This window comes from Brachyhypopomus gauderio, chromosome 15 (genome assembly GCF_052324685.1).
Source record: "Brachyhypopomus gauderio isolate BG-103 chromosome 15, BGAUD_0.2, whole genome shotgun sequence".
Classification (NCBI taxonomy): domain Eukaryota; kingdom Metazoa; phylum Chordata; class Actinopteri; order Gymnotiformes; family Hypopomidae; genus Brachyhypopomus; species Brachyhypopomus gauderio.
In genome coordinates, this window is record NC_135225.1 from 9,703,470 (window position 1) to 9,728,455 (window position 24,986).

Sequence of the window (24,986 nt, forward strand, 5' to 3'; positions counted from 1 at the left end):
TACGTGTTTTCTAATTAGAAAACATTAATCACATTTCTTTATGCTTCACAACCATTTTAGCAGGAAATAATGAATGAAATGAAAATGAGATAAAACAGTAATTGTCAATTCTTACTTCCTGGCGGTGGCTACTCCACTGGAATGCATACTGGAATAATCACACCATTCAAAATGAAGTGAACTAATCATCAAAATGAACTAATCATTAATTTCATTCAAATATTGTTATTGAAGTAATAACATGAAGGAATCTTATGCTAAAACAAATACCTTTCAGTAGGTCGGATTTAAATAACATATTGAAAGAGATTTTATATTTAGTAATGTGTAAAGATATCTGTCTCCATTTGCAGGGCAACACAAAAAAATATGAGTTTTTCATTATTTTCTTCACATTTTTTGATAATACTGTTACACATGAAACCATTTTAACTCCAGCAGAAATTCAGTTGGTATACAGGTTAAAGGACCAGTTGACAGGCAAAAAAAAGCAGTAAACACCTTTGCTATGCAAAAGCAATTATTACTATTAATTACAAGTAGAAAATATTACTATGCTACTATTCAGAATTAATACTAAGTGCCCTATATTCAAGACATCACACAACTCGACTGTCGAAATTATCTTGTAATCCATTTAGAAAAATACAAGCCTATACAACAGCTGTTAAGGCTATATAACAAAAAGCCTATACCACAATTCAAGTGTGTTCAGCATAAATATGGTGCTACATAGCAGTGGAATGTGACCATGACACTTCTAGGCAATAAATAAAACTCAATGACAGGCAGAGAGTGATTATACTTCTTATACAACAGGAAGCAAGAATATATCTGAATGTATCAGTAGACGATTGCTGAAAGTTAAGATAAACTGTATTCAAAAATATGAATCAAACATATTTTTATAGTTTCAAATCAAATGATTAAATCATGAACATTATCGTAATGACATTTGGAAGCTGGTGAAACTATAAATAAACCATTACAATAGATTGTCTTTAATTCAATTAAATAATTCTATTTGGTTTTTAAATAACAGCAAAGGAATAGTGGCAAAATAACCTTCTCTTAGCTACAACTGCAACAGTCACTGAATTTGGTCTGACCACATCAAACATTTTAAACCTCTATTTACATACAAATAATGCAATTGCTTTCACAATGCGAGATTACTTTAAAAAATAAATAATTAATGCTATTTATTTAGTTGGCCCACAGTCCCTGAGATGAATAATCGATCCAACACTACGACTGCTAAGTATAGCCTTCAAGTCCTGAATGACATGTAAGGCATACCCTGAGAACCACACACACAGACCACGATCCAGACTAGCAACTCCTGTAATGCCCCATCTTTTCATTAATCAATGCTTATTCATCACAGTGTTACGACACAGGCTCAATGGTAGTACACCTGAATAGGTCCACTGGATTGCCTTTCACGGTGGAAAAGCTTGTTCCAGTCTCGAGTGGCCTCCGTCAGATGTCTCTGGCCATGACCTACCCAGGTTTCCTGGTTTCTAAAAAGACGACCACAAAACCAACACCTGAAGGCTGACTGAAACCCATCTGTCTTAGATGCCGAAGGTGCCACCTTATACTTATTACCGCACAACCTCTTTAGCTTCAGATTCAGGACGAACCTTTCTTTAACAGTCCCTTGAGGCCAGTCTCGTCTGTAGTGAGATGAATGGCAGTTCACTGAAGGTGACTTCCGGAAGGTGTCACAGTTGAGCTCAGAAAGAGCTTTGAGAGTTCCCTGAGACAGCACGACCTTCTCCACTGCTCCCTTGTGCCTGTGAACTACTCTCATAATGTTGGTCACTTCTGGAATATCTGTGTCTGGGTGATTGAGGACTACAACAGGCTGGTTTAAGCGGGGAACCTGTATCGTTTGCGAGTAACAAACAGGGAAGAGCCTTAGAGTCCTTTCTAAGCCTTGATGAATGGGCTCCCAGTAAGGAACAAACGCTGGTGTGTCATTTTCTTGTGAGGTTTCCACCAATGGCTTCCACCTCCTAGATTTACAGAACGGTTCCTGCGAGTCTTTGATTGGCTCTCCTTGTCTCTTCCTGTTCAGGGCTGACTCATTCATTGTCAGTGAGGACTGTGAAGTTTGCTTCTCAATGGCCACAATCCCTGCTACAGCTATGGCTTCGGTTGGTGTCACACCAACTTGTTGGGTGGAGAGGCCGCCTAGTTCAACTGAGTGCACTTTATTGCCTGTAAAGATATCGAGAATGATCTGGTTAAAAATTGCAGATAACAGTTTCCAAAACCTTCCATTTATACATAAATGCAATAGTAATTAAACAGACGGTAAAGGTCACTCATAATATAAGAAATGTATATAATAATAATAATAATAATAAGAAGAAGAATAAGAAAACTTCGAGAACAAGTCTCAAAGTGATTATTTAAAATACATTTATAATATTATATATATACAAATATATAAAATTGTATACTCCCTTGTATGTTCTATATTCATTAACATTAATGTGTCACACTCTCCTACTACACTCTTCATACAATTTAAAATCTTATTTTTTCAGGTGACATGAAAATATTTTGATTTGAGTAGTATACATTTTTTGCCATATTTAATGCATTTTTTTTTTCATAGAAAGACATAAGAAGGCTTTACAGCATGAAGTCATGAATAACAATGCATGCATTAAGTCATGCTGTAAGACAGTGGTTACAAATATCTGAGCAAGACTACAAAGCGGATATACATTGCCGCATTTACATAATAAATATTAAATTCTTGCTTACCTCTGAATGTAACTTCAGGATCATCAAGCAAATGGCTGATGGTGGTAACAGGGAGCTCTTCTAGTGTCTTATTCACATCTGGATTATGGCAAGAGTCTCCTAGTGGTAACACTGCTAAGTAATTACGTCCCTCTACAGTTTCGGGTGTACAGGTCTGATCTAAAGGGATGGAGGCATCTCTGGGGTCTACATTGTTTGTGTACTCATCACTGTTGTCTTGGAATAACAAGCCTCCATCTTCACTTGGGCAGTTAGATAGTGACTCAGTAGAATGTGGTTTATGCGGGGATACTATGGTTCCACTAAAAACCTTTAATTCAGATCTGGCTTCCTTTTCTTGATTTGTTAAAAATGTACTTGACTGCATATTCCCTTTCTGTTCATTGGAGTGAACCAGAGGTGGCTGGGTTACCTTGGAGCCTTCCCAGGAGTCCTTAACCATGTTGTTCACATTCACATTAGGGATCCCATCTTTTTCAGACATCAGGGTTGGCAGCTGGGAGTTTAACTCCTTTTCCAAGCTGCCAAGATCAGATGGAGGATTGGAAGCTAGACTAAAATAACCTACATTGTGTTGGCTGGTGGTACGCTCAGCATGGCTTACTTTAGAATCTCTTATTGTAGTTCTGTGAATGTCAGTGTGTTCTTCAGTCTGTTCTACTTCCTGCATCTTTGAATGCAGTGTATGCACATCCACCTGCCTGACAGAACTTACTTCCACTGAGATACGTATACTGTCTCCATTTAAGGGATATGTGTTAGAGTTAGACATTACATCAGATGGTGTCAATGTCTTTTTACTCTTCTTCTGAACTGCTACATTAAAACTCTCCTCTGTTCCTGGGGGAATGGGCTGTGCATGTACCTCGGAAATTTCTATGAAGGCATGACAAGCATCTTTAACAACACTGCCAGTGTTATCTACCTGAGGAACATCTACTGGAGCTTCATGTTGCTTTTCACACTGTCCTTGTTTTACTGGTTGGCCAGAAACTGAGGTAGCATCATTATAGTTATAGGAGACATGTTTAGTGGTGATATCACATGATTGAGTGGATGTTTGATCACATGACCTCTTGATCTGAGATTCTGATTCTTCACCATGTAATTCATTCGGATTTATAGGTGGAATTTGACCTTTTGTGTCTGAGGAAACCTCTGGCTTGGTCGATGGTATAACTTTAAGGACAAGATGCTTTTTTCCATCCACCATCTTGAAGCCAACCACTTTTGTAGTGCAATCAGGAGGCACTGAGAGGTTGTTCTTGTCCATGAACCCTGAAAGTTCATCCTTGCCAGCACTTTGAAGTTCTGGGAATTCTGTGCTACACTGCTTTGGTTTTTGATGTAACGGGAAGGGTGCAGCACAGGACAGAGATGCAAGCTCAGATTCTCCTTTTACAATTATTGGCCACTTCTTTCCACTATTCACTGTTCTCTCAAGAAACTGCTGGGTCTCCTCTAAGGTCCTTGATGGATTTAGCAGGATGCCGTTTTCATCGAGCAAACCTACACCTGAGAAAGGCAGAAAACCAGAAGATGGCCACTTGGTTTCTGATTTTGGGAGCAAGAGTTTGAATTGTGGCACATTACTGCTATGGTCTTTTGCAGCAAGGTCTTTTTTTCTCCACCTGTTATTTCTCCTCCAATCCCTATGGCAGGTTGTAGTCATGTGCTTCAGGATGTCCTCTTTATTGGACGCCTCGGCAGCATCAGCCAGGAGATTCCCGTTCTGTTCACAATTCATAGGCCTAATACCTAATTTTTCAGTACAATCTGTGGGTGGCAGAGTCCTGTGTGGACAAGGGTGATTCATAAAAAATTTTAAGTCCTTTGAGGAAAACGTGCACTTTCCACAGTGGTACTGATCATTCAGGCTGTGCTGAGTTTTACAATGTTTTGTAAGTTGGCATTCAGTTTTTATTGTACTGTCATTGCAAATCTCACATGTGAGCCTAGAGTCACTGTGTTTCATGCGATGCTGATTGAGGGTATTTAACTCAGTGGTGGTAAAGCTGCACACATCACAAGGAAACAAGGGTGGCTTTTCTTTTCCTCCATGAAAGATCCTTAAGTGGTTTAACAAACCACTGGAACTAAAAACTGTGCTGTCTTTACAGTCAGGACAAGTGAGTTCTCTGCTACAACTGTCCTCCACGTGGTTCTTTTGGTGTTCATTTTGGGTTGGCTTTTTGGATAGCGGTATGTCCACCTTTTCCTCTTCAACAGTACTTTTGACAGTGACAGAAGAAACTGAGGACTTCCTGAGTCTTAACCGTCTATGCCAGTTACCTCTTTCATTATCACCTGCTTGGTCACCATCTCCATGATAGCTGCTTTGGTTGGTGTGGTCCATTTCCATGTTCAATTCATAGACCTACAACATTCAAAACATGCAAAAATTTCACAATGATTCAAGTTTCACAATGATTTTGACTGTTTAAGACAAAAATCTTATTGTTTGTAGTGTCATAAATAAATTAGAGCAGATATTCAATACAATTGATTGATAAAATGCAATTTTGTTTTTCTTCATGACATAAAAAACAAGGAAACTATAAGTTTCCAACTGGGTAAAAGGACTGGGAAAATTTCTTAGATTAAATTGTACCACAGCTGCTGCGTCAGAAAGCTCTACAAATCAATAAATGCGTGCATTCCTAAAACCTATTTTGTACCTATTCATAACTGTTGGTTTAATTGAAGACTGCCGTCTTCAGTAAAATAGTGATAGAAATATTCATTTACATGATGCTACAATAGTTTGTAAACTCCTGTAGAGATAACACTGTTGTATACAGTAATATAACGTAGCTAATGAAAATCTAATCCTGATTTAGGCCAATTACCATTATGTAATTACTTGCTGGGTTTCACACAGGAAACACTAATTGTCACAGTCTAAGAAACTGACCAAATCACAATTTAATAACTGGCACATTACTGCGCCAAAAACCTTGTGGGATCTTGTCAAGAAAATACAACAGAGGCCAAGAATATATCTGTGCTAAGCACTTGGTGTGGCTGAAATGAAATCACATAATTGGCTACAACATCTTTATTACCAAGCAAAACTGCATAAACTGAATTAACACCTATCTATTAAAAAGACGTGAATCGAGATATAGTGTGATGCGAGATGAAGTTTAAACGCGAGCTGAGTTTAATACATGATACAAACAGTTAACAGGATAAGTGTAAGCCTCCAAACTGTCAGCAGCTTAACTAGCTAGGTTAGGTCCTTTATCTCCCGGGGTTGTTTGCTAGGCGCTTTACGTCTAAACTTAAACGTTCAACAGATGTCGTTCATTTCACAGCTCGGTGTTCAGAGTTAAGACGGCAGAGATAAACACCGTGAACACCGGGCTTCACTCCTTTATCGTCTCTGGGAAAAGTTAGCCCTGGTTAGTTGACAACAACAAACCTTTGTTTGCACCTGTAGCTCTGTAGTAGCAGAAGTGCAGGAACAGCCTGGTGCATATGCGCCAACCGTGGGACACTTACACTCATAAAACTTTTTTTGAGCGAAAGGTCTACGATTAAAATACCCGCGAAGGCAAATTGAACGTCGTTGGTGACTGGTTTAATGTCGGGTCTGGTGTGTGTAAAACTAGCTCACGTTGACTCAAGAGTTCAGCGGCTCATACCCCAACTTGGACCTCCCCTCTCTGTCTCTCGTTTCTCACAGCAACTTTGACCAAACTGAACCCCATTGAGAACACACACACGCATATGAAATACAGTGTCTCGGTAAATCACTTCACGAATGTGTTAAAGCGAAGCGCAGGAACAAGCGTTACATTTCTAACGGACTTACGTGATGTTAACGTTAGGTCCTCATAATCAAGCCAGTCAGTCAACGGCGGATGGCAGCCATGACACTCCAATCCGGGGACATGCTGAAGGCTTTAAACCCACAGCGACAGCGAGTCAAGCGGATAACTATAGATTGTCAGTTTGTCCACTTCACATAAATAAAGTTGTCCATTATCAAGTTTCTTTGGTTTGCATGTGTTTTATAGTGCAAGCAAGCGAGGTGGCAAACTTGCAGTTCTGCATGCGCGGTAGCTACGTTTATATAGTCAACACGTGCTTCCTCTTTGAAAATCCTACCAACAGTTTATAACAGTCCTATTAACTCGTTGGACGTCATTCAACTACCGTGAAAAACAGCTGCTAGTGTCCAACGAATCAGTAAACCAGTAAGAGTTCATACATTTTCAAGTACTTAAATAAAGTAATGAAACGTACATGCTACATCAGCATTGCAATTCTTTTTTTTTATCATAGCCTACAGACATGGCATTGCCAAGTTGGCTGATCTAATGCCGATGTATTCCACTGCTGTCTTCAGGTTGTTTTATGGCTACTGCAGTTTACAGAGGTTTGTCTGAGGGGTCATGGTATAATGCATTTTATATCATTTAAATATTCAGTCGTACTGCTTAGTGCGTGATGTTATACATTGCATTGGATTGTATTTGTGAAACACTAAAATATAAACTTACTGGAGAGTCAGTTTTTTTGTTCTGTCTAAAACAGTTTTTTAAATTCTCTTCAATTAGTTTATCTTTTCATTTTTACATAGTAATGCTAAAAACAAAAACAATGACCAATATGTGACATCCAGATAATTCTCATGAAATCATTCATCATTTAATTTAAGAGACTTAATGAACTCTGAGCATTATCTGCTTCCAGATTACCCCACTCTCTTATGTATATAGTCCTGTGTGGCCCTGCTGTCTTATGTATATAGTCCTGTGTAGCCCTACTGTCTTATGTATATAGTCCTGTGTAGTCCTACTGTCTTATGTATATAGTCCTGTGTAGTCCTACTGCCTTATGTATATAGTCCTGTGTAGTCCTACTGTCTTATGTATATAGTCCTGTGTGGCCCTACTGTCTTGTGTATATAGTCCTGTGTAGTCCTACTGTCTTATGTATATAGTCCTGTGTAGCCCTACTGTCTTATGTATATAGTCCTGTGTAGTCCTACTGTCTTATGTATATAGTCCTGTGTAGTCCTACTGCCTTATGTATATAGTCCTGTGTAGTCCTACTGTCTTATGTATATAGTCCTGTGTGGCCCTACTGTCTTATGTATATAGTCCTGTGTAGTCCTACTGTCTTATGTATATAGTCCTGTGTGGCCCTGCTGTCTTATGTATATAGTCCTGTGTAGCCCTACTGTCTTATGTATATAGTCCTGTGTAGTCCTACTGTCTTATGTATATAGTCCTGTGTAGTCCTACTGCCTTATGTATATAGTCCTGTGTAGTCCTACTGTCTTATGTATATAGTCCTGTGTGGCCCTACTGTCTTGTGTATATAGTCCTGTGTAGTCCTACTGTCTTATGTATATAGTCCTGTGTAGCCCTACTGTCTTATGTATATAGTCCTGTGTAGTCCTACTGTCTTATGTATATAGTCCTGTGTAGTCCTACTGCCTTATGTATATAGTCCTGTGTAGTCCTACTGTCTTATGTATATAGTCCTGTGTGGCCCTACTGTCTTATGTATATAGTCCTGTGTAGTCCTACTGTCTTATGTATATAGTCCTGTGTAGTCCTACTGCCTTATGTATATAGTCCTGTGTAGTCCTACTGTCTTATGTATATAGTCCTGTGTAGCCCCACTGTCTTATGTATATAGTCCTATGTAGTCCTACTATCTTATGTATATAGTCCTGTGTAGTCCTACTGTCTTATATATATAGTCCCGTGTAGCCCTACTGTCTTATGTATATAGCCCTGTGTAGCCCTACTGTCTTATGTATATAGTCCTGTGTAGCCCCACTGTCTTATGTATATAGTCCTGTGTAGCCCTACTGTCTTATGTTATGTATATTGTCCTGTGTAGCCCCACTGTCTTATGTATATAGTCCTGTGTAGTCCTACTGCCTTATGTATATAGTCCTGTGTAGCCCCACTGTCTTATGTATGTAGTCCTGTGTAGCCCTACTGTCTTATGTATATAGTCCTGTGTAGCCCCACTGTCTTATGTATATAGTCCTGTGTAGTCCTACTGCCTTATGTATATAGTCCTGTGTAGTCCTACTGTCTTATGTATATAGTCCTGTGTAGCCCCACTGTCTTATGTTATGTATATAGTCCTGTGTAGCCCCAGTCTTATGTATATAGTCCTGTGTAGTCCTACTGTCTTATATATATAGCCCTGTGTAGCCCCACTGTCTTATGTATATAGTCCCGTGTAGCCCTACTGTCTTATGTATATAGTCCTGTGTAGTCCTACTGTCTTATGTATATAGTCCTGTGTAGTCCTTCTGTCTTATGTATATAGTCCTGTGTAGTCGTACTGTCTTATGTAGCACCTGGGTCCTGGAGGAACATTGTTTCATTTCACTGTGTACCATCACACACTGTATATGGTTGAAATGACAATAAAAACCCTTGAAAATTATTTGAGAATGGTCCACTTAAGAACTTTCAGCTCTTTTTAAAAATAACCTTTTATTTTACGATATTGGTATATAATTTAAGAACAGTGTTTGCTATTTAAATACAGCATCATTCAACCGAGGAGGGATGCCAGTAGACACGCTTTATTCCTCAAGGGAAAAGGCCTGAGCATAATGGCTTGTGACAATTGCAGTATCGCTTATCTCCCCGGCGTACTGAAGCCATGGATGAGGATGACGTCAGTGCAAACTCGCTCCTGATTGGATGGCCATCGAACGTTGTCGAATGTAAGACGTAATTCAATTGGCAGAACTAGTCCAAAGTTCCTAAGCGATGTTGTCTGTCGGCTTACTCAGATGTTTTGCCGCAAAACAAACATCGTTTTGTTACTATTTTGTTGTTCCTTTTTTTAAATAGTAATTTGCTCACGACCTATCGATTTGATATATCTAGTCTGTATGAAGGTTATATTGTGTGGGGGTAAGTAGCCCATTACACACAGCTGGAGAATTCACTAATGTTACTCTTATGATGCACCGTTTTAAACAGCCTTCCGTCACGACTAACCCGCCTGTGCCTGCACCACAGATTGATGATAATGTCTTTCTCCCATTATTTTAGTTATTGTTGCATTGTCAACTAGCTACCTAACTACCTAGCAGCCTTTGGAATTGGCATCGTAATATTATAGCTTAAAATCTAAATTGATCTGATCAAGTTGCTTACCCTCCCCTATTCCTTTGGCTCAGATGCTCCCCAAGGCTGGTGTTAACACTCGTTAAGTTGGTCTAAATGAGCAGTTTCTGATTGAGAAAGCCAACCAATGGGCAGTGATCACAATGGCTCACAGGCGACCTCATGAAAACAGAGAATGAGGTTGGAATGGGAGTGACCTTTGCAATTAGGCAAGCTGGCATTTTTACGTTTGAAGTTGTACTGAACATAGTCAAACGCGTATATCTCTCCAGTTCGTCTCTGTAATTGAGCTGTCCTGCACGACCTACGCTGTTAACAAATATATTTTACAAGGCACCCGACTCGTTTCAGCCAATGGAGCTGCAGGGACAGTGGTGGAAAGGCCAACTTGCCGGAGACATTTATCATGCTCTACGCTGCAAAGTTTGTATCTTAACATTAACTTTTTAAACTTTAGTTATTCCAGTTTTGATGAATGCCACTACATTTCTCTGCATGCTGGGGTTTTTTTAATGACTATGGTGCTGCAGCTGAACCTGCCTTGATCTGCACTCCCACATCATGTCATCCAGTTTCCCAGTTTTACTGAATTAGATGGTCGATATTTATTTATTTATTTCCTCCAGGAACTTGTGCTGCCTGTGTACAAAGGCCAGTCCCCTCAGCTCAGCCTTCGGCGTTACTTTGCAGATCTCATAGCAATAGTGAGCAACCACTTCAGGCTGTGTCCAGCTGCTAGACATTTGGCTGTGTACCTGCTGGATCTCTTCATGGATCGCTATGACATCTCTGTGCAGCAACTTCACATGGTTGCCCTTTCCTGTCTGCTATTGGCTAGTAAGTTGCTTGGCAACTTTCTCTGCACTATAAGTAGCTTCAGACCTTTTAATACACCTGCTGGTTTGAATGTCTAACTCAAATTTGCAAAGGCATTCAGTGCTTCAAGTGATTTTGTCCATTGAAGTCTTTTTTTTCTAAATTGTTTTATTCCAGGTAAATTTGAGGAGAGAGAGGACAAGGTGCCAAAGCTTGAGACACTTAACAATCTTGGATGTATGAGCTCCATGAAGCTGGTGCTGACCAAGCAGGGTCTCCTGCACATGGAGCTGCTACTGCTGGAGACCTTCCACTGGAACTTGTACTTACCCACTGCTGCCCACTTCATAGAGTACTACCTGTCGATTGCTGTCAGTGAGACTGACCTTCATGATGGCTGGCCAATGGTGTGCTTGGAGAAGTCTGTGCTATATATGACCAAATATGCAGATTACTTTTTAGAGGTTTCTTTGCAAGGTAAGGTATTTATGGTATTTGTGTATCTTTTAAAGTTTGATTTGAGTTCAATTCAAAACAGTATCAAATAGAGCACCATTACATACCACTGTGGCATGAAATTATATCAACTGTTCACACATAGAAAACTAATAACCAATAAATTCAGGATCAGTTAATGATTGTACTTAAATAAATAAAAAAATAAAATAATCTGAATTGGTTGTAAGCTATGGTCTGAAGCTGGTTCAGATTCAGAAAACGATTAATCCCCAAGGGATGTATCAAGATGTATTGCTTTCTGCCCAGATCATGCATTCCTTAGATTCGCCCCTTCACTGGTAGCTGCTGCCTGTGTGGCCTCATCACGGGTGATTCTGCGTCTGTCTCCAACCTGGCCCCCCCGTCTGCAGCATCTTACTGGCTACACGTGGGAGCAATTGCTGCCCGGACTGGAGAGACTACTCATGTGAGTGGCTGTCTGCCATACCTTTTTCCCCAGGGCATCATGATGCCTAAACAGAACTACTGTAAATTCTAAAATCGACCTAATAAAGCAATGAGGTATCCCACATCATTGCAGCTGGCACCCGAGCAACCAATAATACGTTTTGAATATCTACTTGCATGTTGAACTGCTCTTGAATGCTGACTGTAAACCTTAAATTTACGCATTGCAGTGCACATGATAGTGATGTAAAGGAGGCCAACAAGCAGGAGCTCCAGATGCCACAGCCCAGTCTGCAGCCCAGTCTACAGTCCAGTCTGCAGCCCGGCCAGGCTTCCTATAATGCTCAGTGTCCGGGTGTCACCATAGCTCAGTACGTCCACAGACCTACTTTACAGTACACCCAGCAGAGCTGCCAACCAGTGCTGGTCTCAACCCATGGTCCGGCAGGGACCTACCTCTCCCATGCTGCTTCACTGCAGACCTCTAGTAGTTCTGTACATGGGCAAGGGCAGACTCAGACCTTGTCTGTACCACTGGATGCCAAGATGAATATGCCAAACGGGGCCTACCAGATGACTTCAGTCTACCCATGCACAGCACCGTGCTTTGACAGGTGATTGACAGGTGGATGCAAATGACCAAGAGGACTATAGTCGCCATTAGGTGTGTTATCAAAAAACTGCTGCTGCTTTACTTTTTAATGTCAAAAGAGAATTTAAAAAGTCAAAATGGATAAATACTGTAACAACTGTGAGGTGCAAAGTGAAAAAGATGTGCAATACAGTAGGATGTAACTGTTTCTACAACTGTATCATTCTTTGAAGTTTTCTTCTCTCCTCATTTGTGGGTTTTTTTTCTTCCTGAGGAGAGTATTATTTTGAGCATGCTTGCCAGTGAAGTAGACAGGGGAGAAAGACACAAATAATAGAAAATTGTGCTGGGATTTTTTTATCAACACCAGCAGTTCACCAGTGTTCATTTTTATTAACACCAGCAGGCTTAAAGGTGTTCATTTCAGCCAAGCTACCTCAGAAGTACTGAATGTAGATTAGCTTATAACTTTATAAATGCACTTTGGACTGAACATTTTTTAAATAAAATGCAACATTTGAGTTGTACCATTGTTGTACCACATCTTCCCCTGTTGGTTTCTTAAGATCCTCCATCTAATACAAATGACAACACTAGTAAATATGTAACTTTTATTTTCAATGTCACATGAATGTAGTATACACTAGGTTTACGTGAAGTACTTTGGAAATAAGCAGTTAATATTGAATGGAAATGTACTTCAAATAACTTATCAATAAGAAAGATTGATAACCGTTTGAAAATCAGTGCTTCAAGCTAAATTTAACTGAGATTACAAAGGGCTTGTGGGTTTAGGATTGGAAGAGCTTTCTACTCCCATCCATAATTTAAATTTGTTACTTCTAAACTTGTAGGATATATGGAGACATTTATTCAATTGATTAGCCAGGATTTGACTGTACTTGTTAGAATTACTGGTCATGTGATGTGGACAATTTTATATAAGGAAGTGGCTACCTCCAGGGAGCGATTAATCTGCCTCAAAAACAAAGCTGAAGTACAAAAAAAATTATAAAGTAGCTAAAATATGTGGAAGCACAAAAAAAATCATGAACATAGAACTTGTTTTATCAGTTTCTGGATTTGTATTATTTATTCAATGTATTTGTTTATTGGTTTTATGAATCTCACTTTTGTTTATGAAAGTGGTAAAAGTACAGTGGGAATGAGAGGTTCACTTGAGTAGGAGTTTTAGTTTTCATCATTGGTAGGTGGGTGGAATAATGATTCCTCCTGCCGTCTGAGCAGCGTGTCCAGGAAGACCCACACAGAGGATGTCATTAAGGTGTGTTTCAATGTGGACGGCAAGAACAAACTGTACACCAGGAGTCTCAGTGCTGTGCATCCTTGTGTTCCAAACAACTTTGATCACCTGGTTTACATCCACAAAAGCGATCTGAATCGGCATGCCTGTTACCTGGTGAGAAAAGACCATCTGTTAGAGATCATGTATATACTTTATAGTGCATTATAAGGAAAGCATTTATTGATATTGTCTCAAAATCTGCCGAATTATATGTGGCATACATTCTCTTAGAGCAGAAATGCTTACACCGTTCTGTTTTTGCTTACTGAAATCCACCAGGAATGCTACCATCAAGCAAGCACTGTGAATTTTCACCCTGGCTTCAAAATTTAAACACAGAAAATGTTATTTGAAGCTGATTTTATATTATACAGTACAGATCAAAAGTTTGAACACACCTTCTCATTCAATGCCATGAATGAGCACGTGGAGTTATGTATTTAACAAAAAAGGTGAAATAACTGAAAACGTTTTATATTATAGTTTCTTATAGCCACCCTTTGCTCTGATTACTGCTTTGCACACTCTTGGCATTCTCTCAGTGAGCTTCCACTAATTAACCCTGATAAGCCACACCTGAAAACCATTTCAGGTGACTACCTCTTGAAGCTCATTGAGAATTCCAAGAGTGTGCAAAGCAGTAATCAGAGCAAAGGGTGCCTATTTTAAAGAAACTAGAATATAAAACATGTTTTCAGTTATTTCACCTTTTTTGTTAAGTACATAACTCCACATGTGTTCATTCATAGTTTTGATGCCTTCAGTGAAAAAAATATATATATTTTATTAAAAATTGAAAATTTTATTAGTTTCTATAATTTCATTTAAAGAGTTAAACTTTCATAGATAATAGATTCAGGGCCCACAATTTAAACTATTTCAAGTATTTATTTTTACATAAGTTGGGCTTCCAGCTCATAAAACCCACGAAAACAGAATTTCAAATAATTAGAATACCATGGCATGGGTCTTCGTGGGTTTTATGAGCTGGAAGCTCATGTATTCACCTTCCTTGACTCACATATGAGTTTAAGTGACATCCCATTCCTAATCCAAAGTGTTCAATATGACGTTAGTCCACCCTTTGTAGCTAGAACAGTTTCAACTCTTCTGGGAAGGCTGAATATATACACTGTATTGCCAAATGTATTCGCTTACCCATCCAAATGATCAGAATCAGATGTTCCAATCACTTCCATGACCACATGTGTATAAAATTAAGCACCTAGGCATGCAGACTGTTTTTACAAACATTTGTGAAAGAATGGGTTGCTCTCTGGAGCTCAGTGTATTCCAGCGTGGAACTGTAATAAGATGCCACCTGTGCAACAAATACAGTGGTGAAATTTCCTCGCTCCTAAATATTCCACAGTCAACTGTCAGCTGTATGATAAGAAAATGGAAGTGTTTAGGAATTACAGCAACTCACCCACAAAGTGGTAGTCCATGTAAACTGATGGATCAGGGTCAACGGATGTTGAAGTGCATAGGGCGAAGAGGTCGCCAACTTTCTACTTAGTCAATCACTACAGACATCCAAACTTCATGTGGCCTTCAGATTAGCTCAAGAACAGTGCGCAGAGAGCTTCATGGAATGGGTTTCCATGGTCGAGCAGCTGCACCCAAGCCATACATCACCAAGTGCAATGCAAAGCGTCAGATGCAGTGGTGTAAAGCACGCTGCCACTGGACTCCAGAGCAGTGGAGGCGTGTTCTCTGGAGTGACCAATCGTGCTTCTCCATCTGGCAATCTGATGGACCCCATCAACCCCATACAACACCTTTAGGATGAATGCACTTCTAGGAGAAAGGTAAAAAAAATCCCCATAAACACCCTCCTAAACCTTGTGGACAGCCTTCCCAGAACAGTTGAAACTGTTCTAGCCGAAAAGGGTGGACCAACATCATATTGAACACTATGGATTAGGAATGGGATGTCACTTAATCTCATATGTGAGCAGAGGTGTCAATTCCTGGTTCAGAAAGTTTAAGTCCTCACCAGGATTTTGCTCAAGCTTGCTAGATTTTTAATTTCTAATTAGTGCAATCCAGGTAAAATTAGTGGAATCAACACAATCCAGGAAGCCTGAGCAAAATCCTGGTGAGGACTTTACTTTCTGAACCTGGAATTGACACCTCTGTGTGAGTCAAGGAAGGTGAATACTTTTGGCAATGTAGTGTATATTATGGCTGATATTCTACAATATAGTGCAACAATAATTTAGTACCACTGAGTTGGATGGAGAGGAAAGGTCTCTGGAAAACATGCAGGTCCAGATTTCATTATTACTTAGGTCAAATGTCTTGGGCAGCAAGGTTGTCTGTACTTTGTGTATCCATACCTGTACCATACAAAAAAGAGAGAAAAACAAGATTACTGCTGCCACCACAACAATTGCTACTAATAATAATCACCATCATGATGAAGGAATATAGTGTTATAGTAAAATTGTTCCCAATTGTAAAATTGTACCCAAAATTGTTGATTTCTTGTTAATAAGGCAACATTTAAGGAAGTAGCTTCTTTGATATGAATTCCGACTGTGAGGTGAATTCCAAGTGCAAAGTATTTTAAATTGTTAAATTGGCCCAAGATGTATCTGCATCCCTGTTGTAAAACTGGAGGCATTTTTGGTAATTATAATGACTGAAATTGTAATAAATGTACACAAACAAAGTGAAAGAATATGTACATATATGAGAACTTGAAAATGTAGACAATTCAACTTGGATGAACTAGTATCTATAAGCTAGCATCATAGCTCTATAAGCTTTTTGGTTTAAAAAGAGTAAAACTTACCGGTACATACAATACCATGATGAGATGGTTCAATATAATAGCAGTGTTAACTAGCAAACTAGTTAAGCACAAAATCTTTATATTTTTTTCTTTACAATTGTACAGTGCACACTGTTTTCTAGATCAAAACATGAAGAGGTTACAGAAATTTTAATAAAACAGAAAATAATAAAAAAAAATAACATTGGGCTGTTAAAAAGTAGCAGTGTTTGCATTTGTCTTTACAAACTCAAAATATGTACTTTTTTAGGATTTAGCATTCCTGTGAATCTCTAAGCTAATATTTAGTTGTAGGACCACAGTTATTTATTTTATTTTATTTTTTAGAACTTCTGGCACCCGTCAACTGGTAGTTCAGCCCAGGATTCTTGGACTGCATCCCACAATTAATTTGCATTTCTTGGTTTTGCCATTTTTTATGTCACCCCACACGTTTTCTAACAGATTATGGTCAGGTAACCTCAGTTTTGTTGGACTGCATCCAAGATTTTGCTAGTTTACTGGTGTGTTTAGGGTCATTGTCGTGATGAAACACCCATTCCAAGGACATGACCTCTTCAAGTATTTTGATATATGTAAACTGATCCATGATATGCGATAAATAGACCCAGCACCATAGTGAGAGAAACATGCCCATGATTATCATGATGCTTCAGAGTGTACAATGGTTTGAATTCAGAGTTTGGGGGTCATCTGATGTACTTTCTGCGGCCCTTGGACCCAAAAAGAATAATTTTATTTTCATTAGTCCACAAAATGTTTCTCCATTTCTCTTTAGGCCAGCTGATGTGTTCTTTGGCAAATTGTATCCCCTTCAGTAGATGTCTTTTTTTATCAGTAGGACTTTGCGGGGACTTCTTGCTAATACATTAGCTTCACACAGATATCTTCTAACTGTCACAGCACTCACAAGTAACTGGAGACTGTCTTTGATCATCCTGGAGCTGATCATTAGCTTAGCCTTTACCATTCTGGTTATTCTTGTTTTCCATCTTCAGTGTTCTTCCAAGACTCTCTGGTTTTGCTTTCCATTTTAAAGCATTGGAGATCATTTTAGCTGATCAACCTATCGTTGCCTGCACTTCTTTATAGGTTTTACACCATCCAATCCACTTTAAAATCAAAGTATGCTGTTCTTATGAACAATGTCACAAACAACCCATATTTCTTATGCTTTCAAGAAGAAATGCATGTACAACATGTGCTTGCTTCACCCTGTTTCTGCACAGAATGATTGACCTCACTAATTGAACTCCACACTGCTATTATTTTGAACACACCCCCTTTCAATAATTATTCAAATACACAGACTCAAGAGCATGCATATCATGAATGCTGAGTCTGAGTTGGTTTTCTAAGAATCTACTGCACCAACTGGTAAATTGTTTGTCATGTGGTAATATAATTAATAAAAACAGTGATTAATATAGCTAGTCATATTGGACGGCTATTATTTTGAACACTACTGTATGATCGTTGATAAACATTGTCATCTAAGTGTAGCTTGCTTCTCTTTTTATACTCTATTACATTTTGCCCATTGATAAGGCAGTCCACTGTCTTCAGGGGACAGAAGATATCAGGTAGTTGGTAGTGTCTCCCATCTCTTGGACTCCAAAGTTTGTAGCCCCTTCTGTGTTTAGTAAGGACATACGCTGCCTCTCCCTAAAAGGAAAGATATCCAAGGTTATTTTGACCTGCTTATTCTTCTGGCCCATGCCACATCACCCCCATCCTCTCCAATCTATGCACATTACATTATTGAATCAACGGCATGCAAAATCAACATACACTAACAAAACGATGAGTTTTGAGCTGTGGTTTTAAATGCTGGATGTGTGTGGGAGTGTACACTTACTTGCACACTGGCTCGTATGGCAAGATACTTTTGTTTTCTGAAATCTGGCCATAGTAGACCATTGTAGACTGTGTAGTTGGTGCATACAAAGTTAGTATAGCTATATCACTGGAATGAACGTACACTATAAAAAAAAGTGTGCTTTGATCCCAGTGATACTTGTACTACTATGTAAGTATTGCCTGAGGTGCTGATTATAAGGGTGTGTGAGGCTAGGGGTTGGGAATAAAGAGTAAAAAAAAAAGTCACAGAGTAAACTGAACAGCTTAGGTAAGGTTATTTATAAATATGGACTGTCGAGATTTGGTTATTTGCAAGAAAAGGAATAGAGACAATAATGAAGTAAAGCCAGCCGGAAGATATAGAGAGCCGGGAATTAAAGTAGTTTAGAAAGGAGTGGATACAAGTAGGCGTGGAGAATAGAGAGGAGAATAATAAATTGCAAAAAGAGCAGAAGAGCAGGTTGGAGGTACTGAGGAGAGCTGAGGTCTCGAGGAATAGGAGGAACAAGAAGGAACATGCTAGGGCAGCATTCTTTAGGGATCTATTCAAATTTCTAAAGACATTTTTTACAGCCTAGCTAAAAAAGGCAGAACCAGAAGGTAACATAGACTTGGGGGCATCCTGAGACAATGGCATCCATCCACTGCACTGTCAACAAACTTGAGTGACCACGAGTAGTGACAGGATGACAGCACCAAACTGTCCTGAGGAATTTAAGATGACCACTGAGAAGAGCTTGTGAGATAGTGGGTTCTTAGAGGCCCTGGGTGTATTAAAAGTTACGTGAGTGGGCTAGGCCCTGTGTGTGTTTAGTGCAGAATATTCCACATCTTATCCTGTGTATAATTACATTTGCCAGTCTATAGCAACACTATAATGATATGTCTTTCCTGGTGTGTGTAATGTGTTTCAACTTATCAGCTTTTTAGCTTTTTATCAAACCATCCATGAGCTGAATTGGGTGTTAGGTCAGGGAATATTCTAAACTGTGCAGTACAATACTACAAAATCTGAGAAATCTGGCCAATGCTGCTTTTTTTAAAAATAAATAGTACTCATAGACATTGCTTACCTCTGTGACAGAAGTTCCTAAAGCTACTCATGCCTTTGTATCCAGATACAGAAAGAAGTTACTCAGAAGCACTGCCAGACTGACATAGTTCCCCATCACCAGCTTCAAGCATTGCTGTGCAAATGTGCAGAAAGGTATAGGACTAAAAATATGCTTGCTAATTTCAGGTGTAGGAAATTTGTGCTGCATATAATTTGTAATAGGCACATGACACTTATAATGCTACCTCTGATGTAAGCCATATCTCCCCCCTGTCTCCCACATCAGTGGGACCTGGTATGGTTGGTATCAGTGACACAAATCTAGCCAATCTTTCCTAACATAATTAGAACAGAACCACGTGATGTTTGTGTTAGTATGTCACGTCATCACAAAAAACACATGATAGATCATAAATATATTCTGTTAAATTAGTGTTAAATGTGCCATATTTTGTCAATTGTGATTTTTTTTACACCACAATTCAAATTTGTCCTCCGCTTTTTAACCATCTGTGCAGTTAACACACACACACACCACTGATTACTAGGGGGCTGTGGATCACACGTGACCAGAGCGGTGGGCAGCCCTAGCCCAGCGCCCGGGGAGCAGTTGGGGTTAGGTGCCTTGCTCAAGGGCACCTCAGTCATGGCCTCAGGTCTGGGAATCGAATCCACAACCCTCCGGTCACAAGACCAGTTCCCTACCACCAGGCCATGACTGCCCCTTGTGTTAAAACACAACACATTGGTGTACTAATTACATTATGAGCATTTTACAGCCATAGACCAAAAGTATATTTAATCAGTACAATTGTTATGTTGTACATGTTGACAGTGGCATTGTCTTTACATACTAGCATGATACATTACATTTGTATACAATGCAGTAGACATCATAACATTCAATGGCTACTTACAAAAGCAGAGAGATGGCTTGCATCATTATTTAGAAGTTCCTGTGGAGGAGGAACTGGTCTGAAGGACCTGTTGGCCAGCACTATCTCTCCCATAATGTTCATCACTGTGGTAACCACTCTCTACCCTTGGCAGGTTTTCCTCCAGTACCTCTTAAATTCATTTGCATAGTCCAGACATGTGTCACGCTCTTGTGTGGAGAACTGGGCACACGTATAACTATGAGTCACCCACCATTACAGTGAGGCCACTGATATTTGCAACACAGACTTCTAAACTCATTTTGTGAAAGAGTGTAAATGATAAAGCCTTAATCCTTGAAATGTACACAAAATGGACATTCTTATAGTTTCTGATCGTCCTTGATATTCAGGAACAGAAAAAAATACAAACTATTATTATTATTTATAAGTTTATAATACTAAAGATGCACACTGAAATCTCATGCATCAGAATGTGATCCTAAACTACTGGGGGTTTACTGCTCACCCTAACAAGATTCATTTCTTTTAGTTGAACAGGTAGCTCAAGACACTGAGGTAGCTGCTGTTGTCCTGACCTTTGGTTGGAGAGTCTTTGTCATTGAAACTATATTCTCGTGACCAGGTGTAGCCCAGAAACATAGGTGGGCTGTCCACTCTCAGGGTGCAGTTCACCTGAATGTGCACACAAGAGTTCAACTGGCAAGCAAGTCTTAAGGCAGACATTTTTACATGGCATTCATAACAGACTGTCATGGTAACTGATCAATACCTTAGACTGCCGGAGCAAGGCAGTAAATGGGAAGGCCACTGACGCTAACCACTGCCTCCCACAATATGCCCGTGTTGCACATCCTTTTAAAGAACTCCTCTGAAGGTACAAAAGATGGAGGACTCAAAAATATATGGAAATAAAGCTACAAAATATCCTAAGGTTTTCTCACTAATTACGTGCAAATGAGCAAGAACTCATTTTATATTTCATAGATCAGAGTCTGTTGCTTACCTCTATCACATGAAATGAAACTTCATCAAATATGTTTGATGATAACATCTGTCAGGATATCCTCTATTTTACTCAAAGCCGAGAGACTATAGTCACCGTCTTTGGATCTGTATAAACATTCATTTTGCGTATCTAAATTAATTAAATTCGTACTATACAGAATAGCACAAGAAGTTAAAACGTTGAAATCAAAAGATGAACACTTCCCTCCAGTTGGGGTTGGATCCTTGCTCTGTTCTTGTCTCATATGTCACACCTTGGAATATGACTTCAGCAAAGGGCTGAACCTTGTTTATGGAGTCAAATTAGGGTCTTTAATGGTGACGAAAAAAAAATAATATCACAAATATAAGATTAGCATTTTGCATTTTATGTTCCTAATTTGTTTCTGCAATACTTTCCCTCTTTTGCGTTTCTTTCTTTTCTTTGCATTTCACATTTTATGTTGCTGCTTTTTTTTGCAATACTTTCTCCCTTTTGCGTTTCTTTCTTTTGTTTGCGCATCACTGCTTTTCTTTGCGTCTCGCATTTTACGTTCATATTTTTTTTTTGCGCTTCTCTCTTTTCTTTGCTCCGGTTTTACCCTCTGTGTGGGGGCCGGGAAAGAGGCGTGGCCAAGAGCGAAAAGCGTGCTGTGTTCAGCGTCAAACTATTCTGATTAGCATTACAATGAACATTATAATTCTGATTAGGGTGACCAAACGTCCGTATTTCACGTCCTGTCCCGGGCGTCCCGGGATATTTTTTAAAACTGTGGAAATGTCCTGGTTTTTAAATTACGTTAATCGGGCCATTAATTCTACAGGCACTAGGACCCTGAGCACGGCGCTGTATGACACGGAATCCCTGAGCCTCATCAGTTGAGCCTTATCATACTCAACTGGCGGAGAACCAACAACTTGTTCGCCGCCACCCCCCCCCCCCCCGGTGTCCTGGTTTTCCCAAACAAAAATATGGTCACCCTAAATTCTGATATCATTCTGGAATACACTCCACTTAATATTAAAAGAAAGTTCAGATCAGAGTAATGCTGTATATATGCGAGAGAATCAGTATAGCAGTGACAACACCTACAACCAAAGCATCATCCCGATTGAAATGCTAAAATAATTTGTTCAACCAAAACAGCAGGAATATCCATATTTGTAAGGTAACCCTGAACAGGATGCATTAACATGTATTCAACGCCAATCTTGTGTGCAATTGAAATTATGGAAGAAATTGACCACTCATGTCCAACTGAGCGGAGACCCCGGGGAAGACCAAGGACACAGTATCCCCCCAGAAGAGCTGAAACAGGTGGCCGGGGAGAGAGAAACCTGGGTCCCTTTATTTAGGGTACTGCTCCTGTGACCTGGACCCGGATAAGCAGTTGAAAATGGATGAATGGATGGACCATTCTTACAGTGCAGTCTCTGCATCCTGGTGCTTGTGTGCAGTGTCTGACAGATATCATCTTTTTTGGATGCTAAGAACGTTTTTGCGTCTTACATGTAGAATCTACAGAAAAAAGTAAATGTAAGACATAGCTGTAAAAATATATATATATATGTGTGTAAAGGCAGTATCCTTTCATACTAGTCATGAGTACATCTAAGTAATTATAGAAAATTCTATAATCACAAGTCTGTATTAACCAGTAATTAATTACCTTTTGAATGTACTGGATGAATCATACTCTCTGAGCAGAGATGTAATCCTCCTCTAATAAGAATGGAGTGGGTATCGTGCCGTACTCCTACACACAGAAATATAGTATATATAGTATATATGTAGTGCACTCCTGGGAACAGCTAAAGTACTACACAGGACCCTCAAGCTCCTGCCTTGAAGGGAAAAAAGAGTGCTTCAAGAAGTGCTCGAGAACAAAACAGCCTGTTTTTCTGGAAATCTTCTGAGTCACTGCAATTTTGATTACCTCTTCATTTTTCACTACAGTGCACTGCACTTAGTCCCTGATATCTTCTTCAAACACACATAAACACTACATCTGCTGACATGACATGCTGAAGGGGAGAACCAGGTAAGATGAGAGAGTGGTTAAGTTGACCCACAACCTGTATCTGGGCAACCATGCACAATTTTTTTGTCATATGACCCCAAATTTAGTTTGCATTCTCCATTTCCATTTTACATTTCCAGCTTGAGCCTTAATGCCACTTTTTAGGGAGACTTGTTATCTGAGTTAGATACACGGTTTCATCTGATGGGACACATCCTGGACTTGTGTTTTATGCAGTAGGTTTATTTCCATATTACATTCCGTTGGCTATGATTTGACTTAAAAAAGAAAACAAAGCTCATCTTACCAACTCTCCCTTAACCTACATGTTACTTTATACCTCTGCAGCACCACTGCAGACCCGAGTGAGGTACCTCCAGCATGTCGTCAGGGATCTCCTGCTGGAGCAGTGGAATGGGCCCAGGATGGGTGATGTCATCAGTGTCCTGGGCACTGCGCAGTCTCAGCAGCCCAAAGCGTTTGGACACGCCCAGCTGCTCATCTGTTGCAAACTGGTCCTCCTCCTCAATGTCAGACAGACGGATGTGAGCGCCGGCCCTCAGCCTTCGCTCACCCTTCGGAAGGAATTGCGTGGTTTTGGGGGGAAGAGCAAAGTTTCTAAACACAGACACCTTCTTTCAATCTAGGCACATTCAGACACAGGTACAGGGTATATGGAAGTACGGATGTCATGATTAGCCCTCCCCTGGCTGTCAAGTCATGTATGTTTGGTTTTGTTAGCCATATGCGTTTCTCAGTCCCGCCTCATGATTGTAACCCTTCCCCTCGTTAGCGTATTCAGGTGTTTCATGTTTAGTATGGTCTATTTATATCCTAGGTTTGGTCTTGTACATTGCTGGTCATTGTTTTGCTTTCAGGCTGTGTTTTACTATCATGCTTGAAGTGTATAATTCTGTGTCTTAGTTTCTAGTTGTTCTTGGTTTTCAGTATGTCTCTGCATCTTGGTAATGTTTCTCTCTTTCGGATTTGACCCACGCCTGCCTGTACGACCCTGATTACAAAATGCCCTTTAATAAATCTGGCTCCTCTCAGCGATTGTGTCCGCCTCTTCTCTCCCCAACGCCTTGGGCGTTACGACGGAAATATGGAAGTGCATTGCTTGAGGGAATTGGATGTAGCCTCTGACACAGTTTCATAGTGAACTGCTAATTTTAAAGAAAGTTACCATATGTCAGATGATGTCAGTGATAACAGAAACACGGCTGGTCTGGGGTTAACTGCATGCTTGCTATGGCAGCTTCACCTACCTCGAGCAACTCACTGAGCACCAGATTGTCTGGGTGGTTGGAGTCGAACTCTAACCCTTTAATCCTCCCAATATCACAGTATCTCAGCAAGGGCCATGATGTCATGATGTCGAAATAATTTGTTGAGAGAGATCTCAGTAGAAGCCAAGCAGACTGGAAAAAGCAAGGTTGTCATGACAACAGAGCATTCTAGCGTAAGTATAACTTTAGTCTGCTTACCTAAAAAGACCTCTGGGTTTGCACGGTAGGGCAGGAGGGACAAGGGGCAAAACACCCTTATCCATGGCCCAGGACACGGTGTAAAAGAGCCTCCCTAATGTCAACAAATGTACACTTCTGTCTTCCTGAGAGGCTGTATCTGAAGCATTTAGATCTTACAGTTCACCAGTATTGAAAAAACATAAAGCAGTGACAAAAATAACACTAATCAGTTGCATGCATCACTTTTAAGAAAACCTGACACCGTCTTGACAAAAATGAAATACATTTAAGGCCATAAGAATTCCACAAACAAGCTACAACCACCTCTAGATATATGGTTTATGTTCTACTCAGTCTATTTCAATGACGGAGTAACCATT

At 39.7% G+C, this 24,986-nt stretch overlaps 3 protein-coding genes and 1 long non-coding RNA gene across 12 annotated transcripts; 1 reads left to right on the forward strand and 3 right to left on the reverse strand.

Annotated features, from left to right (window-relative positions):
• Positions 1 to 6: 6 nt before the first annotated feature.
• Positions 7 to 10,010, reverse strand: znf518a (zinc finger protein 518A). Of its 4 annotated transcripts, none has more exons than XM_076974890.1 (3): positions 9,930 to 10,010; positions 2,782 to 5,158; positions 7 to 2,226 (listed from the first exon to the last, which is right to left on the reverse strand). In XM_076974890.1, exons 2-3 carry the CDS (start codon positions 5,141 to 5,143, stop codon positions 1,403 to 1,405), a joined length of 3,186 nt encoding a protein of 1,061 aa, XP_076831005.1. In that variant the 5' UTR covers positions 5,144 to 5,158; positions 9,930 to 10,010; the 3' UTR covers positions 7 to 1,402. The 4 variants fall into 4 exon arrangements, with proteins under 4 accessions (XP_076831005.1, XP_076831002.1, XP_076831004.1 ...); XM_076974887.1 differs by lacking the exon at positions 9,930 to 10,010 and adding an exon at positions 6,599 to 6,903; XM_076974889.1 differs by lacking the exon at positions 9,930 to 10,010 and adding an exon at positions 6,218 to 6,401.
• Positions 9,513 to 12,751, forward strand: ccnj (cyclin J). Of its 4 annotated transcripts, none has more exons than XM_076974892.1 (6): positions 9,513 to 9,683; positions 10,233 to 10,322; positions 10,590 to 10,736; positions 10,893 to 11,192; positions 11,481 to 11,640; positions 11,852 to 12,751. In XM_076974892.1, the coding sequence occupies exons 1-6, from the start codon at positions 9,662 to 9,664 to the stop codon at positions 12,237 to 12,239; spliced, it is 1,107 nt and encodes a 368-aa protein (XP_076831007.1). In that variant the 5' UTR covers positions 9,513 to 9,661; the 3' UTR covers positions 12,240 to 12,751. The 4 variants fall into 4 exon arrangements, with proteins under 4 accessions (XP_076831007.1, XP_076831008.1, XP_076831009.1 ...); XM_076974893.1 differs by having other exon boundaries at positions 10,251 to 10,322; XM_076974894.1 differs by lacking the exon at positions 10,233 to 10,322 and having other exon boundaries at positions 9,530 to 9,683; positions 10,526 to 10,736.
• LOC143476629 (uncharacterized) lies at positions 12,688 to 21,426 on the reverse strand. Of its 3 annotated transcripts, XR_013121342.1 has the most exons (10): positions 21,136 to 21,426; positions 20,902 to 21,000; positions 20,638 to 20,804; positions 20,151 to 20,351; positions 19,479 to 19,568; positions 19,253 to 19,366; positions 17,850 to 17,984; positions 15,748 to 15,861; positions 13,766 to 13,839; positions 12,688 to 13,630 (listed from the first exon to the last, which is right to left on the reverse strand). It is a non-coding gene; the product is annotated as an uncharacterized LOC143476629 (long non-coding RNA). The 3 variants fall into 3 exon arrangements; XR_013121344.1 differs by lacking the exons at positions 15,748 to 15,861; positions 17,850 to 17,984; positions 19,253 to 19,366; ... (3 more) ...; positions 20,902 to 21,000; positions 21,136 to 21,426 and adding exons at positions 14,678 to 14,840; positions 14,949 to 15,314; XR_013121343.1 differs by lacking the exons at positions 15,748 to 15,861; positions 17,850 to 17,984; positions 19,253 to 19,366; ... (3 more) ...; positions 20,902 to 21,000; positions 21,136 to 21,426 and adding an exon at positions 13,918 to 14,040.
• Positions 21,427 to 22,454: 1,028 nt separating this feature from the next.
• LOC143476804 (protein CC2D2B-like) lies at positions 22,455 to 24,510 on the reverse strand. Its single transcript, XM_076975162.1, has 4 exons — positions 24,406 to 24,510; positions 23,512 to 23,712; positions 22,787 to 22,873; positions 22,455 to 22,635 (listed from the first exon to the last, which is right to left on the reverse strand). The coding sequence occupies exons 1-3, from the start codon at positions 24,508 to 24,510 to the stop codon at positions 22,808 to 22,810; spliced, it is 372 nt and encodes a 123-aa protein (XP_076831277.1). The 3' UTR covers positions 22,455 to 22,635; positions 22,787 to 22,807.
• Positions 24,511 to 24,986: the final 476 nt, after the last annotated feature.

Coding starts and splice junctions, on each gene's coding strand:
- znf518a (XM_076974890.1), bottom strand. CDS start 5,143: ATGGAAATGGACCACACCAACCAAAGCAGCTATCATGGAGATGGTGAC. Junction 2,227..2,781: donor TCCTGAAGTTACATTCAGAG/GTAAGCAAGAAT, acceptor ATATCTTTACAG/GCAATAAAGTGCACTCAGTT.
- ccnj (XM_076974891.1), top strand. CDS start 10,254: ATGGAGCTGCAGGGACAGTGGTGGAAAGGCCAACTTGCCGGAGACATT. Junction 10,737..10,892: donor TTCCTGTCTGCTATTGGCTA/GTAAGTTGCTTG, acceptor GTTTTATTCCAG/GTAAATTTGAGGAGAGAGAG. Junction 11,641..11,851: donor GGACTGGAGAGACTACTCAT/GTGAGTGGCTGT, acceptor TACGCATTGCAG/TGCACATGATAGTGATGTAA.
- LOC143476804 (XM_076975162.1), bottom strand. CDS start 24,510: ATGACATCATGGCCCTTGCTGAGATACTGTGATATTGGGAGGATTAAA. Junction 23,713..24,405: donor TGCTCAGTGAGTTGCTCGAG/GTAGGTGAAGCT, acceptor TTCCTTCCGAAG/GGTGAGCGAAGGCTGAGGGC. Junction 22,874..23,511: donor TCCCTGACGACATGCTGGAG/GTACCTCACTCG, acceptor TTCTGTGTGTAG/GAGTACGGCACGATACCCAC.